This window comes from Drosophila guanche, unplaced genomic scaffold (genome assembly GCF_900245975.1).
Source record: "Drosophila guanche unplaced genomic scaffold, DGUA_6, whole genome shotgun sequence".
NCBI lineage: Eukaryota > Metazoa > Arthropoda > Insecta > Diptera > Drosophilidae > Drosophila > Drosophila guanche.
In genome coordinates this window covers 701601-718876 of record NW_022995754.1, presented here as the reverse complement: position 1 = coordinate 718876, position 17276 = coordinate 701601, and the positions used below count along the sequence as shown (strand labels likewise).

The 17276-nt window shown below is 49.2% G+C and overlaps 6 protein-coding genes across 9 annotated transcripts in view; 3 read left to right on the top strand and 3 right to left on the bottom strand.

The window, feature by feature from the left end:
• The first annotated feature begins 95 nt into the window (after window positions 1-95).
• The window catches only part of LOC117589097 (roquin-1-like), a 20748-nt gene continuing 3567 nt past the window's right edge, over window positions 96-17276 (top strand). The window contains exons 1-4 of one of the 4 annotated variants that reach the window (XM_034280743.1): window positions 96-245; window positions 1052-1214; window positions 1288-3570; window positions 3637-4419. In XM_034280743.1, coding sequence (XP_034136634.1) covers window positions 1053-1214; window positions 1288-3570; window positions 3637-3780 — 2589 coding nt within the window. In that variant the 5' untranslated portion in view covers window positions 96-245; window position 1052 and the 3' untranslated portion in view covers window positions 3781-4419. Of the gene's footprint in view, window positions 246-1051; window positions 1215-1287; window positions 3571-3636; window positions 4420-17276 lie in introns of those variants that run through there. The other 3 variants (XM_034280741.1, XM_034280742.1, XM_034280740.1) reach the window with 3 other exon arrangements.
• Window positions 7595-8681, bottom strand: LOC117589106 (alcohol dehydrogenase-like). The gene is made up of 4 exons (XM_034280758.1): window positions 8526-8681; window positions 8247-8474; window positions 8014-8187; window positions 7595-7960 (listed from the first exon to the last, which is right to left on the bottom strand). The coding sequence occupies exons 1-4, from the start codon at window positions 8616-8618 to the stop codon at window positions 7679-7681; spliced, it is 777 nt and encodes a 258-aa protein (XP_034136649.1). The 5' UTR covers window positions 8619-8681; the 3' UTR covers window positions 7595-7678.
• On the top strand, window positions 9242-10254 carry LOC117589104. Its single transcript, XM_034280756.1, has one exon. The coding sequence runs from the start codon at window positions 9259-9261 to the stop codon at window positions 10150-10152; it is 894 nt and encodes a 297-aa protein (XP_034136647.1). The 5' UTR covers window positions 9242-9258; the 3' UTR covers window positions 10153-10254.
• Window positions 10241-11050, bottom strand: LOC117589107 (cuticle protein 19.8). Its single transcript, XM_034280759.1, has one exon. It carries the CDS (start codon window positions 10981-10983, stop codon window positions 10309-10311), a length of 675 nt encoding a protein of 224 aa, XP_034136650.1. The 5' UTR covers window positions 10984-11050; the 3' UTR covers window positions 10241-10308.
• LOC117589105 lies at window positions 11779-12751 on the bottom strand. The gene has a single exon (XM_034280757.1). It carries the CDS (start codon window positions 12679-12681, stop codon window positions 11848-11850), a length of 834 nt encoding a protein of 277 aa, XP_034136648.1. The 5' UTR covers window positions 12682-12751; the 3' UTR covers window positions 11779-11847.
• The window catches only part of LOC117589108 (tubulin polymerization-promoting protein homolog), a 3761-nt gene continuing 1820 nt past the window's right edge, over window positions 15336-17276 (top strand). The window contains exon 1 of the mRNA XM_034280761.1: window positions 15336-15472. The gene's annotated coding sequence lies outside the window, so the exon portion shown is untranslated. The remainder of the gene's footprint in view (window positions 15473-17276) is intronic.

The window sequence follows — 17276 nt, the reverse complement described above, 5'->3', positions numbered from 1 at the left end:
TGGCATAGTAAAATAAATTCAAAAAACGATAGTTTTCTCTCAATATCGATGACTGGGCAGGGTGACCTTGGCAATTCGCAGGCAGAAATACCGCGCGATATTCAGTATTCCGCCGCTCGGCAGCTGCGGTCATACTGATATACTGATTGCAACTTCCAACATTTTTTTTATAAAAAAAAAACGTCCAATGAAAATTAAAAAACATCTTTTCGTACCTTTAATGCAATAATATGTGCATTTTGAAGGTGAGTCGGGGACACGCAAGTGCTTACCATGATGGCCCTGGTCCATGTCCGAACCTCTGGACGAAAGTGAAAAGTGAAACGTAACGAAAAAAAGTACTTTGCTCCGGTTTCGTGTACGGACGGGAGACTCTCTCCTGTAGGAGGTGGCTCTCAAGGACTGCCTTCATGGCCTATATGCGGGAACTGCCAGCAGCAGCAGGAAGTCGTAGTGGGAGTGGAAGTGGGGGGCACACAATGCAGAGGCCTCGCACACAAAAGCCTTTGTTCGTTCGCCAGCCAAACCAAAAGAAAGCAGGGGCCCCCGAGTAGCTGATGACGTTGAAAGCGAGTTACGTTTGTCCACCATTAAGGTTGGATTACCTATTAAATACATATGTACCCCTGCGTACGTGTACGAGTGAGTGTCTCTTGCACTGATATGGGTGATTCGGTGGCACCGAGTGATGAACCTGATCTCCCAAATGTTCAAGGAAGTGCAGCAGCTAGCAGCCAGTTCGCAGCCTCTCAGCTCGGTTCGTTTATGTGTCCATACACACTGGCGTATGTCGCGCGCGTGTGTGTGTATGCATATTCTATACACAGACACATGTTCATGCTTGCATGCGTGTACAACAGATGTGGCTGTGTGGACGTGTGTGCGAGAGCTAGCGACGACAGCTGACGTTGGTGCTACTACTCCCCCTCCCCCAATAGTGTGAGGAGTACCCCTATCGTTGACCCATTGAAAGGGAAACTTTCTATTACTTTACCTTCTTCTTCCTCTTCTTCGTGTTGTTCCCTACTAATTGATTTGTGTTGTGCTGCAGCATGCCGATTCAGGCTCCCTCATGGACAGACTTTCTGAACTGTCCCATCTGCGGCAATGAGTTTGCGGCCAGTCAGCGATTCCCCATCAGCTTGGGATGTGGCCATACCATTTGCAAGCTCTGCCTGACGACCCTCTACAATCGGCAATGTCCCTTCGATCAGGTATGCACACAAAGGAGACTCCATTCAAAGGAGACTGACAAACTACAATGCCATTTTGTCATCACTTTTACAGACCCAAATTGTCACCGACATCGACAATTTGCCCACAAACCATGCCCTGCTACAGCTGGTGGCCAAGGGTCCGCCCGGCAAGGACTCGGAGCCGTCAGTGGACTTCGCGCAGCATGCGCCGCCCAGTGTGCAGAAGCTCGATCCGGAGCAGCTCAAGTGCTACAAGCTCGGCAAGCAGTGCATCGAGGATCTGGCGCTGCACCTTAAGTCCTTCCTCAACCTGAACAACGGCAACCTGCTGACGCGGCCCATGCAGCGCAAACTGGTGACGCTGGTCAACTGTCAGCTGATGGAGGAGGAGGGACGCGTGCGGGCACTGAGAGCAGCCCGCTCCTTGGGCGAGCGCACCGTCACGGAGCTGATTCTGCAGCACCAGAATCCGCAGCAGCTCAGCTCGAACCTATGGGCGGCGGTAAGGACGCGCGGCTGCCAGTTCCTGGGCCCGGCCATGCAGGAGGAGGTGCTGAAGCTGGTCCTGCTGGCCCTGGAGGAGGGCTCGGCGCTGTCCCGCAAGGTGCTGGTCATGTTTGTGGTGCAGCGGCTGGAGCCGCAGTTCCCGCAGGCCTCCAAGACTAGCATTGGCCATGTGGTGCAGCTGCTCTACCGCGCCAGCTGCTTCAAGGTGTCCAAGCGGGAGGCAGACTCCTCGCTGATGCAGCTCAAGGAGGAGTTCCGCACCTACGACGCCCTCAGGAGGGAGCACGACGCCCAGATCGTCCAGATTGCCACCGAGGCAGGGCTGCGGATTGCGCCCGAGCAATGGTCTTCCCTCTTGTACGGCGACGTCCTGCACAAGAGCCACATGCAGAGCATCATCGACAAGCTGCAGACGCCGTCTTCCTTCGCCCAGTCGGTGCAGGAGCTGGTCATCGCCCTGCAGCGCACCAGCGACCCCGCCAAGCTCTCCAATCTGCACAATCATCTGAAGTACCTGGCCAACATCGATCCGTGCGCGGAGGTGGCCCCCTGGCAGGACGTGTCCGAGGCCCTGGACGCAGTCCGTCACTCAGTCGTGGGTCTCGTCAACTTCCTGCAGCATCATGGCGTGCGAAAGGCCCAGGACGCCATCGGCAGTGCGGGAGCAGCCATCAGCAATCCCAAGTACAAGATCAGCCTTTGCCGGGACCTGAACGTGCGTCGAGTGTGTCCCCGCGGCGCCAGCTGCACATTTGCCCACTCGCAGGAGGAGGTGGAGCGCTACAGAGCGCGCAACAGAGGCAAACACATCAAGACGCCTCTGCAGGGCCCTCCCCTGTTGGTCGGCGACGAGGTGCAGGTTCTCGGAGTGCCGCCCATGATGCCGATGTCCCCCATGCACTACATGTCGTCACCCAGAGGCTATCTCGATCCCAACGCCAACCTGCCAGGCCTCGGACTCTCACCAGAAGCCGCCCATCCGCCACAGCCACCACAGCTGCTCCATCACCCCTACATCGCGCGCCAAATGAATGGGCTGATGGTGCCTGGGCGCTTCGATCCGCGCTTCAACTACGGCCCCGGCCAGCCGATCGCACAATCCAGGAATCCCTCGCCCAGGGAGTACCAGGCCAGTCCTGGCCCCGTCCCCGGGCCACCACCACCGCTTCAGCAACAGCAACAGCAACAGCAGCAGCAGCAACGCAATCTATCCAACCCACCGAGCTTCAATGTCAACAGTAACCTCCACAAGGGCTATATGCTTCCGGCGGATGTGTTCCATCCCACGGCCTATGGCTATGGCAGCGAGGAGAAGCTGGGCCATCCCTGGGAGCAGCATGCCTACCAGCAGCAACAGCAACAGCAGCAGCAGCAGCTCCAACAGCAGCAGCAGCAGCCACCGTCCAGCAAGCCGAATCCCAGCCGACCGTTGTCGATTTTAGCCGCAACAGCTGATACCTCATTTTACGAAAAGAAACCGCCGAATAATGTTAGCTTAGACATGGACATGGCCAAGCCCCTAGCCGGAGCTGGAGCTGGAGCTGGTGCTGGCGAATCAGCTGGCGATGTCCTGGATGCCCTGCCTCTCTTCCGACGCGCCAATAACCATCACAGCCACAGCCACAGTCACGGGCAGAACAACTCCTCGCTCTTCTTTGAGCGCTCCGATTCCATACTGAATGACGATGGGACCACGTTCGACATGCCCACAGGCTCCTCCCTGCACAGTCGCTACGGCCCGATCTGTCCGAAGAGCTCGACGGCGAGCAACTGGAACGCCTGGATCATGGAGAACGACGCGAGCAGCGATCTGGGCTATGCGGGCTACAAGGCCGACAGGAATGATAATTTCAGCAGCCACAACAAGGTAGGATATAGTCTTTAACGTCAACGAGCATGAGCCTTAATTCTGTAAATCTCTTCCCGGGGACAGTCGTCGCAGGTGTGGGGACGGAAGCCGCAGCTGTTGTCGGAGGATAGCTTCGAGGGCGGCATCGACAGTGGGATGATGCTGCAGTTGGAGAAGAACCTCGTGGACATTGTGGATCCCGATGACAGCGGCATCAAGGTGGATTAAACCAGACTCAGCCAGTGGAGTAATATGCCCCCGATGAGGGGCAGGCAGGCGGCATATAGTAATATGTATAATGCAATCATTTTACACACACACACACAAACACCACACACACACATCGTTAGAGGTTTGTACCGCACAGTTCAAACTCTGGTAGAAGGAATTCTTCTGTTTGTAGTAGCGAAACAGCCAGCCCTCCGCGCTCCGATCCGTTGTTGGATCGGAATGAAGTAACAAAACAGAGAGACAGACAGAGAGACAGTAAATCGGGTTGGGTAATTCCTCTATTAGCAAACTATTGTGTATAATTATGTAATTGTCTATTAGTTCATTGTTCAAATTGTGAATCGTCTTCGGCCAGCCGAACTAAATGTGTGTTTTTTTTTGATCCAGATGTATTCTCGTCTCGTGTTACGTTTTTTGAAATTAATAATCGAGGGGACTAGCAAATGGAAAAGGGAAACGGGAAACGGGAACCGGGAAACGGGAAACCGAAAAGCAACTCACTCTAGAATATTCAATTTTGATGTCTAACCTAGAAACTAGCTCTAATCCAAGCCCCCATCCCATAGTGATCCCAGAGAAAACTCAATCTGTAAATGAATTAATTTTCGAGATCTGTGGGTAAAAGTGAATTGTATACCCAACATCCGTAGACCCACCACCCCACAATTATTTGTGATCAGATTTTGATTGATTGTGTACAGCTATATACATAGATATATACATACATACATCATACTACATACATACTACATATATTTACTACATATATTTTTAACTATTTCAAATGCTATTTTTATATATACAAAACGAATCAATCGGAGGAAGGGATCGATGTACATAGATCCTTCCGGTGTCAAACATACACAGACAAACACAAACACACACCTACACACACACACACACACACAGAGAGAGAACACACACACGCACACGTGCATATGGAGATGATTGATCATAAATTATGTGTCTGTCGTGTGTGGAAATGAATGTTTATATTTCTTAAAGAAATTTTAATAACGCTATTGTGCGATGTTGTTAACTATTGTACTATATATATTATTAAATTTATTGAAAATAAATTAAAACCAAGTCACCCTCCCGAAGCCACCCGCCCGCCTCCTCTATCACCCACACTTTGCATGTAAGGCCGAGTCGAGAGAGTGGAGGTCAGGGCCAACATTTACACGTCACCCACACACACACACACACACCACTCCTACCTACCACTGTACTCTATATACTGCGAAACAGAATACAGATTATATACATATATATATATATATAGTTTAAAGTATATATATAGAAAAACTAACCAATTTGTCGCGCTCTTATTATTAATATTATATATTAATGTCCGTTGAGCCAGAGTTTTGCTTTCGTGACTTTTGATTTTGTACGCGAAATGGAGCGAAAGAAGGAGTAAACGATTTTTTGTAATTTGTACAAGTTAAGCGATGAGAAGTCAGGTATACTATATACTATACTGCGCCTGATCCTAGATGAATGTAACACACACAATTATACATATATGTATTTATATTTATTATTGTTAACGAGTTTCGAGGCGATGCCGAGTGTGTGTAGTAGAGTTCATGTGAAAACTAGTTGTAACAAATTGAGGAAACAGATGGAAGCAATTTTAAAATATATCCACACACAGACACAAACATAAATGTTTAAATGAAAACCCGCAGAAACAAAAGAGAATTGTATTTGTGAAATGTGTCAGAGAATATGTAGAAGCAGGCCGAACGGGCGGCTGATCCCCCAGAGCCACTGTGTACTTAAGTCTCCCCGGAGCATCCCGCGGAACGAGTCGTTGCTGGGAGTGTCCGTCCGGCCTTTGGCTGTGGTCAAGTCTCTCTTTAATTTGTTGATTTGTTTCTGTGTTTTGTTTAGCTTAAACCCAATGGGTTCGGTTCATTGATGTATTTGTTGAGTTGAGTTTTAGTAACTTTTTATGACTTACGACAAGTCCCCCCAAAAAAAAAGAGCTACAAAACAGACCGATCAAACACACACATGTATAATATATGTATTTATTATGAATATGTTAATTAAATTTATTTTTGGTATTATCACTGAATGTTTCTATCGTAAGCAAATTTCGAGTTCTGTTAATCAAAGCTACACCACACACACACAGAAAAGCCTAAAAAAAGATTTATTTATTTTATTTACGAATAAATTTTAACAACCATTTTACTTTTTGCCTTAGTTATCGTTTCATTTTACACAGATTATTGTTGGTTTATGTAAGGATGAAAGAATGGCAGATAATGTGCGAAACATATCAAAAGCGAAGCAAGAATGCAAGCAACCGAGAAACCTAGCAGAATAATCCACCAGCAATATTTAAAGAAAATCAAATCAAACCACCAGATAGGCAACTGATTAGTAGAGATTACTTACTACAAAACTATAGTTAACTGAACAAACAAACTAACTAACTAACTAGATATGGACAATCCGATTTATGAAGTATGCTCTCAATAAGATAAATCTATAGATACAAATACGATAAACGATAAACGATATACGATATACGATACGATATGTAAATGTATATTTATTAGGCGCTTCTGTTCCTCAAATCTAGGGTTAGTGATGAATGTGTACACTCCATTAAAATATGCATTAGAGAGCCAAGCAGAGTCTATTACCAGAAGATTGAAACCATTTAAATATTTGATAATCCATAGTTAATCCGCACTCTCTTCCAGCGCATCAAATGCGTCATGGCGAGGACAATACGAATACAAATACGAATACGAATACGAATACGAATACAATCTCTCAATTTGAATCAAGACAGCAGCAATCTCCAAAGATCTCATAGATGTTCTATGTAAATCCCACCCACCATATACCATATACCAAATACCATATACCATATATGAATGTAGCTCAATGCAGAAAGAAGAAATCTCTTAGGTGTCTCCCCAACCCGAATAATCGATTCACTGGTAGCTATGATCTATGAAAAGAAATGGAATGATATATGATAATGAATTGTTGTAATATGTCTTTGATGTAATTTATAAGTTGAGGATCCTTGAATTGTGATGATGTGAAATCTACAGTTAACATGCGAAACTATTCCCAGTTCAATGGGAAACGAACAAATGTCTTTACGAGTATATTAATGCTAAAACCAAAACCAAAAACCAAAAACAAAACTACTATAAATGTGTATCTATATGTATAAATACAACCCACACACACAACCAATCAAGCAAGCAAGCAAAACTGATTGTATTTTACATGCAGTCTGCAGGCGGAGTGGAACATCGCTTCAGACTATCCAACCAATACACCAAACATAAACACCAAATACCTAGAAGTCCACATAGTCTATGTGTGGTTTCTGATGCCCCAGCAAAGAATACTTATAAGGGAAGATCTATTACTACTACGCTGGATACCCAGTGTCCGCGTGTCCGTTCAAGATTGTCCGCCAGATCTCCCATTGCTGCAGGCAGCACTCTCTAGTCTTTGGTCTCCCATCTTGTGCCAGGGTATGCCATGCTTCGGTTCTCCGAACATTTGTCTAGCTGTCATGTACGAGTAATGTATGTTCTTCGATGTGCTGAATATTAACTTCTCTTCGGCATTCCACCCCCAATGTAAAAGTGTTAGATGTGAACAACAACTAATCTCAATTTTGTGTGTATGTCTGCGAGAAATTTAAATAAATGAAACTTAATCGACATCTACTATAATCCATAATGTTATCCATAGAGTATAGCAAATGATATCTCTGATGCAGGTTCTTGTGGTTTCTGTGTTGTAACGAAGCACCGTCGCTATGTAACAGAGATAATAACTTGAGTATATATTTGGGTACACATCAGAGTATACTAATAATCGTTAGATAAGATTGCAAAAATGGTTTCTACTCGAGCTGGGGCTTCCAGAAGTCGGGTATCTGAATCTCCTGGGTGTCGCCCAGTTCCAGCATCAGAACTGCCCCATTCTGGGCCTGCTCCATGGCCTGCACGAGATTCCTGGCACAGTCCTCTGGCTTCTGGCGCTTCACCCTCTGGAACATGTCCAGCATGGGTGTGTGGTAGGTGAAGGTCGTCTTGCTGGAGATGTCGTCCAGCAGGGGAGTCTCAGTGAATCCCGGACAAATGGTGACAAAGCTCACACCAGAGTGGGCGTAGTAAATGGGATTCTAAAGAGGGGAAAAGGTTCAGAAGCGAAGGATGACTTACAATCAGGACTTACAGCCATGGAGCGTGTGAAGGTGGTAACGCCAGTCTTGGCCGCTGAATAGATGGCCATCAGAGCCGTGGGTTGCAGTCCAGCCACAGAGGAAATGTTCACTATGAGTCCACCTCTGCCACCCTTTGCCTTGTCCATGTACTCCAGGGCAGCCAAAGTGCTCTCAATGACACCCAACTGAAAGGCAGGAGAAGCTCTTAGTTATTCCAGATCATCCTCAGGGATCGTTCCCTTACCAAGTTAATCTGGATGGTGAGCTCCACCAGGCGATCGTTCATCAGTCCACAGCCATTGACGACCACATCAAAGTGTCCCAGTCGCTCAGCGGTTGCCTTGTAGGCCGCCTCGATGTCCTCCTTCCTGGTGATGTCCACTTTCTGATGGAAGATCTCCGTGCCCGGACTGCCTGCCCGCCACTCGGCCAGCGCCTCAGCATTCTCCGTCATGTCAAAGACGGCCAGTGCCTAGAAGTTTGACTGCATTAAGTGGGCCATCAACCGAGAGCGAGAACCAACCTTCAGCTGCCGCCGGAGCAGCTCTTGCACACACTTCTGGCCAATGCCGCCGAATCCTCCAAGGTAAACCACATTCTTGCCAGCCAAATCCATGTCGCTGTTGCTCCAATGGTCGGATCGGGTGAACTGCGTTCCACGACGGACGTTGGACTACTGACAAACAGAATCAAAGGTGCTAACTGGGGGGCCAAAGCTTTTGCTCTCGAGAGCGGCAACTTCCGACTGAAATTTAATTCGATTAAATGTGCCAAGAGATGCTATGACTAGAGAGTGCAGGGAGAGGCTGATAGGGGGAGTACGAGTCGGAGAACTTCAAGTGAAATGGAAGGGAAAAGAAAGGGAATCAGTCTACCAAGACGGATCCAAGAGATCTCTTAGCCATCGCTCACCAAAGAGTTACCAAAGAGACTTCCCTGATTCCGTGTTTGCTGGCAATCAGGTTGTGGTTACCATTTCCGTACGAGTTGAGACTTTTGGAGTGATTGCGCAACCTGCAGCCCCATGCAGCGACATCCGACTGCCACCGATATCAATATTAAGTTCACTGTTGCAACATCCGTGTGGTGGCGGTAGCGGTAGCACCAATTGTGACAATCGGATCATATCGGTTTGCAGATTTCGAGGTCATTGTGCAGAGGCTCCTCTCGGGTTACCACCCACCCACAGGTGGTATAAAAACCCATTGGAACACCAACAGCAGCATCAGTTCAAGCTTCCACAGACTCCGAGGAGGATGAACTACTTCATTTGGACAACCATTGTGGGTCTGCTGGCCCTCGCGTCGGCGGACAATGTTCCACGTCTTCGATCCGGCGAGGAGCAGAGCAGAACGGAGGTCAGAGCTGGCCGTCGCTACCAGGAGCAGGACACGGCACGCGCCTTCTACTCGTATGGCTACAGCGACGACACGGCGGCACGGGCAGAGTACTCCTCCCGCGATGGCTCCTCCAGGGGCTTCTACTCGTACGTGGATGCCGATGGCAAGCTGCAGACGGTGCGCTACGAGGCCAGTCGTGGCCAGGGCTTCAAGGCGGAGGGCAGCAGCCTGCCGCAGGCACCAATCGATGAGGGAAAGCCGCCGCTGCCCGTCGCCGACACGGAGGAGGTGCAACAGGCGCGTTCCGCCCATCTGAATGCCCTGCGGGAGGCCCGAGAGAAGTCCGAGAGAAGGCAGCAGGAAAGCAGAGCCCAAGCCACTGCCAATGAAGCTGAAGAGCGGAATCTCAGCGATGAGGATGCCGACATTCTGGAGCGGGTGCGAGCACAGCTGTCAGCCATGCTGGCGGATCGTCAGCGATCCAACAATCTGCCGCAGATCAACGAAGACACAGCGGATGAACGGCAGACCGCAGCTGAGGATCAAAGAAAGGGCGATCGAGAGACTGAAGGGGATGCCCGACTGCGCACCGTCTACTCCCTGGGGGGCCTGAGCTCCAGCAGCTACCTGAAGCTGGGCGATCTGCAGGATCGTTTGGGCTTGAGCAGCGGCGATCTCCGAGTGCCGGTTGGGGCCTACTACACCCTCGTCTCGCCCAGCGCCAAGTACAGCGTGACGACGCCCACGGAGCTGCGAACCCTGCGTCCCGTGGCCCTCAGTCGCAGTTTGTTGGTGAGCAAACGCAACTGATGGGAGGATCAATGGAAGCATTGGAGGATGGATTCTATGAATAAATGCAAGACAGCGCACCATTGTGCCAAAAGCGAGTGAATTTTCATTTGCAATTTCCAATTTGCAGCATTTATTGGCTCAACAATCAACAGAAGATCTCAACCAGAGCAAAGATCAGACACGCACTGGCAGATAGTCCCTCGAGGGTGGGCTCTGAGTGCCAGTCTGGGACTTGTGGAAGTTGTAGACATATCCAGTGAGTGGCTGATGGACGTAGAGCGGCTGGGATCGGACTGCGATCGTTGGGACTGTGACTGGGACTCGAATGAGCTGCTTCTCGCTGAGCAGTTGGTTGCGCAGCTTCTCGGCCTCGAATCGCTTGAAGAAGGCCACCTTGGCGGCAGCCACCTCAGGTGTATCCTGCACGGGCTGTGGCAGCTCCACGGCAGCTCCTGAGGCATCTCCTGCCAGCCGCAGCTTGGCCTGCGCATGCGCAGCCAGGTGCTGGGCCCTCAGGGCAGCCACCTCGGGCGTCTCCTCGTTGGCCTGCAGCTGGCCGTGGCTGGAGCTGACCCGGAAGCCCTCGGTGTCTGCCACATAGTCCGTGGTCTGTGTCTCTCCCCTGGCATCCACGTAGGAGAAGGTGCCGCGTATCACTCCATCCACGGTGCGTGTCTCGTGCTTGGAGTACAGCGGCGCCACATACCCATAGGAGTACTGTCCGTGCTCGTCCTGCGTGTGGTACTGGGAAACGCTGTCGCCCGCAGGCGGTGCTCCATATTCCAGCAGCGGGGAGGCCACAGCAGCACCGGCGATGATCATCAGGCAAAGTAGTTTGAGGGAATGCATCTTGCTTTTAGGATTCGTGACTTCTTTTTTGGGGCGCTGCTAGTGTCGTGGACTAGTACTCGCTCTAGAGAACTCTGTGCTGGCATCGATTGGGGATTCTGCTTTTTATACGCGTCCAGGTCGGATGTCTCTCTCTCTCTCTCTCTCTCTGTCTCTGTGACAGCCGAAAATTCGTACATTTCGTGAGTTCTCAGGAAGGTCGTCTGGTTCCTGGTTTACTTTCATTTATGCCCCAGCCACTGCCACTGCCACAGCCACTGCAGCATCTGTCTCTGCTTTGGGATTATTGTTCCTTCCTTCCTTCCTCTGGAAATGGGAATGGGACGGGGACTGGGACTGGGGCTTCCTCCACTGTTTGTACATAAATATTTTGTCGATTTCGATTTCAACAAGTCCAGCATAAATTTGTGCACAAAAGCCGCAATTTGTTTTCAACTGTGCCCCTGCCACAAGGGACATGAACAACTCTGTACAACGTTCAACAATGTTGCTGCCTGCCTGCCACAAACCAAAGAACTTAATCAGGGCCTGTTTTTGCAAGAGAGAGAGAGAGGCACAGAGAGCGACTCTGAGGTCGGGGCCTCCTCTGGTTTGACGAGGCAGAGGGGTCAAGGAACCGGGTTGGGCTGCGGCTGATGACCAGTTTGGGCTGGGATGTTTTTCGGGATGTGGTTTGCGCTGTGGTTTATGCTGCTATTAAATTTAATTGAAATCAAAACTCACAATTCACATTTATGCGGAGTTGAGGTAGGACAGGGTCCGGTGCGGGATGGCAACAGAAGGAAAACCCCAAAGTAGTTTCACAAATATTTGACTTTATTTTGAATTTCGAAATCCAGGATTGATGCTGCACAGCTGCCCCTCTCAGTAGTAGAAGCCGGAGGAGTAGTACTGGGGCCGAGTGTAGCCGTAGACGGCAGCTGGAACCACGACGTGGTGGCTGCGGGCCACTGGCACGGGCACTGCGATGTGGGGAGTGAGAATCTCGTTGCGCTGCTGCTCATCGTGGAGACGCTTCAGGTGGAGGGCCTTGGCGGCGGCCACTTCAGGAGTGTCGCCCACGGGCTGGGGGAGTTCGTGGCCTTCGGGATGAGCACGGCCAGAGGGATGCTCTGCCACATGGCCAGCTGGATGCTCCACAGGATGATACTCCACGGGATGGTGAACTGCCTCGGGATGGCCCACAGCTGGAGGATGAGCACTGCGGCCAGTGCCCACGTGGGAGGAGGAAGGCTCAGCGATGTGTCCAACAGGATGCTCCACGGAATGGGGAAGCTTCACGGAATGATGTTCCACGGGATGATGGACAGCCACGGGATGCACTCCGCTGCCATGCGAGGCACTCCTCCCGGTCACCAGCTCTCGGGGAATGACTGCCTTGGGCAGATTGGTGGCTGCCACATGGAAGCCCTGGGCATCGGCCAAGTAGTCGACGGTCTGCAGCTTGCCTGCGGCATCCCTGTAGCTGTAGGTGCCCCGCGTGGTGCCATCCAGGGAGCGGGTCTCCTGCTTGGAGGACAGTGGCTCGGCATAGCCATACGAGTACTGGCCAAGGGCATCCTGCGAGATGTACTGCTGCTGCGTGGGCGTGTACACAGCCGATCCTCCGGCGGAGTAGACGAACGGATAGGAGGCCGCGTACAGGGCCAGGCCATGGGCCATGCCCAGGCAACCCAACAGGAGGAGTGGATACTTCATGCTCTCAATTATCGCTGTGTTCCGTTTGATGCTGCAACTCTTTGAGTTCTGCTGCTTGTGGGCTGCTCTCGGGATCCTTTTATACACCCCGAGATGGCGGGTTCTAGTTCTGGTTTTGGGTTCTAGATGCCAGAATGCCCCTGCCATTGCTGTCCGATTGAATGGAAAGCAAACGAGGCGATCGCTGGCTGTCGTGTGTCCACTTGTGTCGTTAACGGACAACAGCTACAGGCAGGCCCCATTCCCATTCCCTTTCCTGTGACTACTCTACAGGCGTCATGTCCATTTGGTTTAATTGTGGAGTGGATATCTGTGGTGCCTGCTGGCATCTCCATCTCGCCATCTTCCCCATCTGCATTTGTGGCTCCTCTGCTGTTATTCCAGAGCCTTGACTTGCCGCTCATCAAGGCCACAGACTGCAGCAGCAGCCAACCCAAGCGATCTTCAGCCCAAGTAATTGATATGCAGTTGCCTCCTGCCTTGCCCCATTGTGCCCCATCTTCGGCCTCTTTACGGTGCATGTACTCGCGACTCGCAACTCGCACATTATGGACGGTAACGGCAGACTGCGGCAGGCACCCAACGGCATCTCAAGGTGAGTGAAGGCCAAGGGCCACATTTGGCCCCAACGTTGCAGCGTGCCGGACTCGGGCTGGACGCTGCTGGTATCTCGTGTATCTGTAGCTGTATCTGCTCTGCTTTAAGCTGGGGTTTGGGCTTGGGCTTGGACTTGGGTTTATTTTTAGCCGCTGCTTTTATCGATGCAGAGACAGAGGCAAGGGCTCCTGCCTGATTAGGAGGCGGAGTGTTGGCCTTGACTGCTGCCTGATAAGTGCATTTTAATGTTAGCCCCCAGTGTGTGTGTGTGTGTTTGTGTGTGTGTGTGTGTTGGCACTCTGTTTCAATCAAAGCAAAGCAAAGCCAGAGCTTAATGATCTTGTTAGTTCTGGGACATCGAAGTGTGGATGTGGCTGTGGTTTCTGTCTGTTTTGATCTGGTTTACTTAGTGCACTTCCAGTGGAGATGCAAATAAATATATTAACATAGGTGCAGACTGATTTGTGAACCATTTTCAGAGTCTTGTTTCTCTCTTTGGGCTAATTAGAGTTGTAGTAAAGATAGCACCAGGTGTCGATATTTATTGGCCTTTGTTTTGGCTCGTTTGAGGCCCTTACAGAGTTTCCCACGAGTATATGGATGTACTAAGGCAGAAAGAAAGACGGATAGTGGGAGAGAGGTGTGAAGAGAGTGTAGAGTGGGAGAGAGTTAAAACTGTTAAATAATGTGGAAAGCCCCAACATTGAGAAGCGCGCTGTTAAAGCTCTGTTCTGTGTTAAGAATTATGTTAAGTTACATAAAATGTTAGTTAAATGTTAGACAGCAGAAATGTGCGGAGAAATCCGCTATTTATATGTTGTTCCAATGCAAATGAAATGTTAAGTACATGTTATGTTTTTATTGTATGGAAGAGCTACGTCTATTCCTCTTCCTACTGTATCCGAACTACGGACTTGTTTCCTTCTTGTACTTTGTTTTGCTTTTGGCCAGACCTAAGCATATGACTTCATCCACATAGCAAACCAAATAATTCTGACAGACACTAGCCATAAATCATTGTCAAAGTTTGTTTTTTTTTCGTTCAATGCTATTGAGGGTTTGCTTTGGGCTGTGATTTTATTGTGTGCCAAAGCAATTTCCTTATGACTTCCTCCTGGTGACTTTTTACTTTCTCTTAGCATTAGCATTTTTCCACCTTTCACCCACACACTTCGGCGGAGGCTCTTTGTCAAGTTCAGAGAACTCTTAATCACTTGTGTGAGGCTCACAGCAAGTCATTTGCATAGTAAAACATTGCCATGAGCTCACTAGTTAGAGCACCTACTAAACACACCCACTAACTTCTCACACTCTTTCTTCCCCTCATTACGCTCTCTCTTGTCTCTGTCTCTCTCACTTGTTGTGCGTGTTTGCTCTTGTCGCACAATTTCACGCATTTCGCGCTACGCTTTGTTTTGGCGTTGCGGACAGACACATAAAAATCGGCTGTAAAACCTCCAGCTCAGCCCCCTAGCCCCCTAGCCACCTAGCCCCTCCCCCAGCACCAGCACTGTCATTTCCCTGGCAAGCTTTAAGCTCTAGTTCCCTCTCTCTCCCACCCTCCCCACTATATTTTGCACTCAAAACAAACAACAGTTCGAGTCCAAGTCCGATTCCGAGTGAAACTTGTTGGTCTGATAAGACGTCACCTTTTTGGCTACACTTTTTCTCCGAGTTTCTTTCTGCGTTTGTTTCCTTCTCTTTTGTGTTTTGATTTTTTTTTGATAAATGGCTTTGTCGTGTGGCTGTCTTTTGCTGTTAGTTTTTGTGTTTAAATTGGCAGAAATGAAGTCATCGCTGGGTATACCAAAAGTATTCCCAAAATGATTTTGCTTGGGAATCTAAGATTATATTCAGATATAATCTCTCTCTCTCTTTAGCTCTCCATCATTGGGGTTTACTTTCTGTCGATGCGTCTCTCTGTGGGTTTGTTTTGTTGATTGTTCGGAGGATGTGCTCATCGCTGGGCATTTGTTTTCCCACTCAAACTCAAAGCTCTCTGCAGTCCGGAATATCACTCATACGCCGAATGGGCTTTGGCCTTTGGCTGCGCATTTGTCCAAACAGTTGAGTCTCGACATCGACAGCATTCGCGCGCGCCCTCCCAAAAGTAGCTCGAGAAACGTCCAAGGAACATCCAAGATATTTTGGCAAATTATACGGAAATTTTCGCCAAATTTACTTGACTTCAAATGTAAGTAGGAAAAGTGTGAAAAATCCCCGCGGGAAAATGCTGTTTTACCCTGCCATTGTTTGGATTTTTCATCTGAATGTGCGCGGAGGCTGTGCGGGTTTTCAAGAGCACTCGGTGACCCACTTCCCGTAACCCATTTGAATGGGATTTGAATGGCTCCCGCGCACCCATTTCGTAGTTCCGATTTCCTGGATACCCATTGTTCTGTGGCATCGTTGCTTCCCACTCCATCTCGCACTCGTATCCTTCGGTATGTATGCCTGTGTCAGCCGACATCCCTGCCCCCCATCCTCCGCCCTGCGCTTGCGCGCTCCTCACATCACCAAGTGATGTCATCTGGGGGAATGTATAGCGAACTGATGTATGCGGGACCAGAGACCAAAGCATAAGCCCCCCTCCTAACTCAATGATTTCTCTATTGCGTTGCGTGTTTATCAGAATTCCCCTTCGCTTCCTGTTTGGGGGGGCACTCAAAAAATATGATTTTAATTTATGCATTCAACATAACAAACCTAACATTCTCTTATGTATTTATGTATGTATTTATGTGCGAGTGTGTGGTGCTGCATTTCATAAAGTTCCCGCCTCCCAGCTATAAATAAAGCACCAGCAAGATGACCCAAATATTCCCTCCAGTATTTGTGGTTGTCCACCATCCACCATCTCTGGGTGCACTTGAGGTAGGTTTTTGCCTAACCCCCGGAAGTCAAGCCAACTCGTACATACTTGTGAATATATTCCCAATTAACTTTTGCCATTTTGGTTAAAAGCTAATTAAAATGTTGGAAACGAAATGCCCTCCTCCCCCTCCCCAATTGGCGGCAATCGGAAACTTGTTCGTCAGATCAGAAATATCTACTCAGGGCAGTGGGAATGGGAATGGAAAACGAGAGGAAAGAGAGCACAAAAAAAAAGAAACAAATTATTTATGGTCTGGCAGTCAGAGCGGATTATTTTTGATTTAGACCATCCACCGGCCACCGGCCACCGGCCAGGGGGATGTTCAAGTACTCTTTGACTTGGGGCACAACTCGGAAAGGGTATTCAGCCACCGAGGTATTCCTGAATCAACATCTACTCATAGTTTTCTCAATTATTTGTTGATACTGATTGATTGAATGAACTCCGAAGTCTTGGTTTTACTTGGCCCAGCATTCGGAAACATCTCTTTCTTTTAGAATATTTATTACTTCCTCCCCGAAGACCTTTCCCTCCAAGAGCATTCTCAGTTCTCCTTTGCTCCAAACCGAAACCTCTCCATGCATATTTCCATCTTCATTTTGCTGTGCTGTAGTTTGTCAACTTTTCTTGTTTCTCGCTATTTATGGCTTCCAATTACCAGTCAGGGGCGGAGTAAAGGGTTTCCATTAGTCTTCTCTGCAGCAGCAACAGAGTCCCAGTGGAGTTCAAGTTCAATGGCACAGCGCAGCGTGTCTCGGGCCTAAGAAGATGATTAATGAGGGAATTATGATGCATGACATGCTCTCTCGATTGACCATCGCGATTGAAAATAGTGGATTTTGGAAATATATACCCATACGAGAGTAGGAGCCCCACCCCAGCAGAGCCCCCACATTAGAGGCTGATCCCATTTGCCAGAGTAAACGTAATCGACATTTGAAACGAGCTGCGTAATGAGGCGATGACATAAGCAAGCGACTAGCAGCACTCGCGGAACTCTACGAGTCGATTAGGTTTTCACTTGCGGGTAGAACTCATTATTGGCTTTGGGGCGGGGTCTCCAGTCGGATAGCATTTGACATGCTCGACGGACTGCATCAAGGTCTCCCAAGTGGGGTGGCGG

Coding starts and splice junctions, on each gene's coding strand:
- LOC117589106 (XM_034280758.1), bottom strand. CDS start 8,618: ATGGATTTGGCTGGCAAGAATGTGGTTTACCTTGGAGGATTCGGCGGC. Junction 8,188..8,246: donor TCACCATCCAGATTAACTTG/GTAAGGGAACGA, acceptor CCTGCCTTTCAG/TTGGGTGTCATTGAGAGCAC. Junction 7,961..8,013: donor CCTTCACACGCTCCATGGCT/GTAAGTCCTGAT, acceptor TCCCCTCTTTAG/AATCCCATTTACTACGCCCA.
- LOC117589104 (XM_034280756.1), top strand. CDS start 9,259: ATGAACTACTTCATTTGGACAACCATTGTGGGTCTGCTGGCCCTCGCG.
- LOC117589107 (XM_034280759.1), bottom strand. CDS start 10,983: ATGCATTCCCTCAAACTACTTTGCCTGATGATCATCGCCGGTGCTGCT.
- LOC117589105 (XM_034280757.1), bottom strand. CDS start 12,681: ATGAAGTATCCACTCCTCCTGTTGGGTTGCCTGGGCATGGCCCATGGC.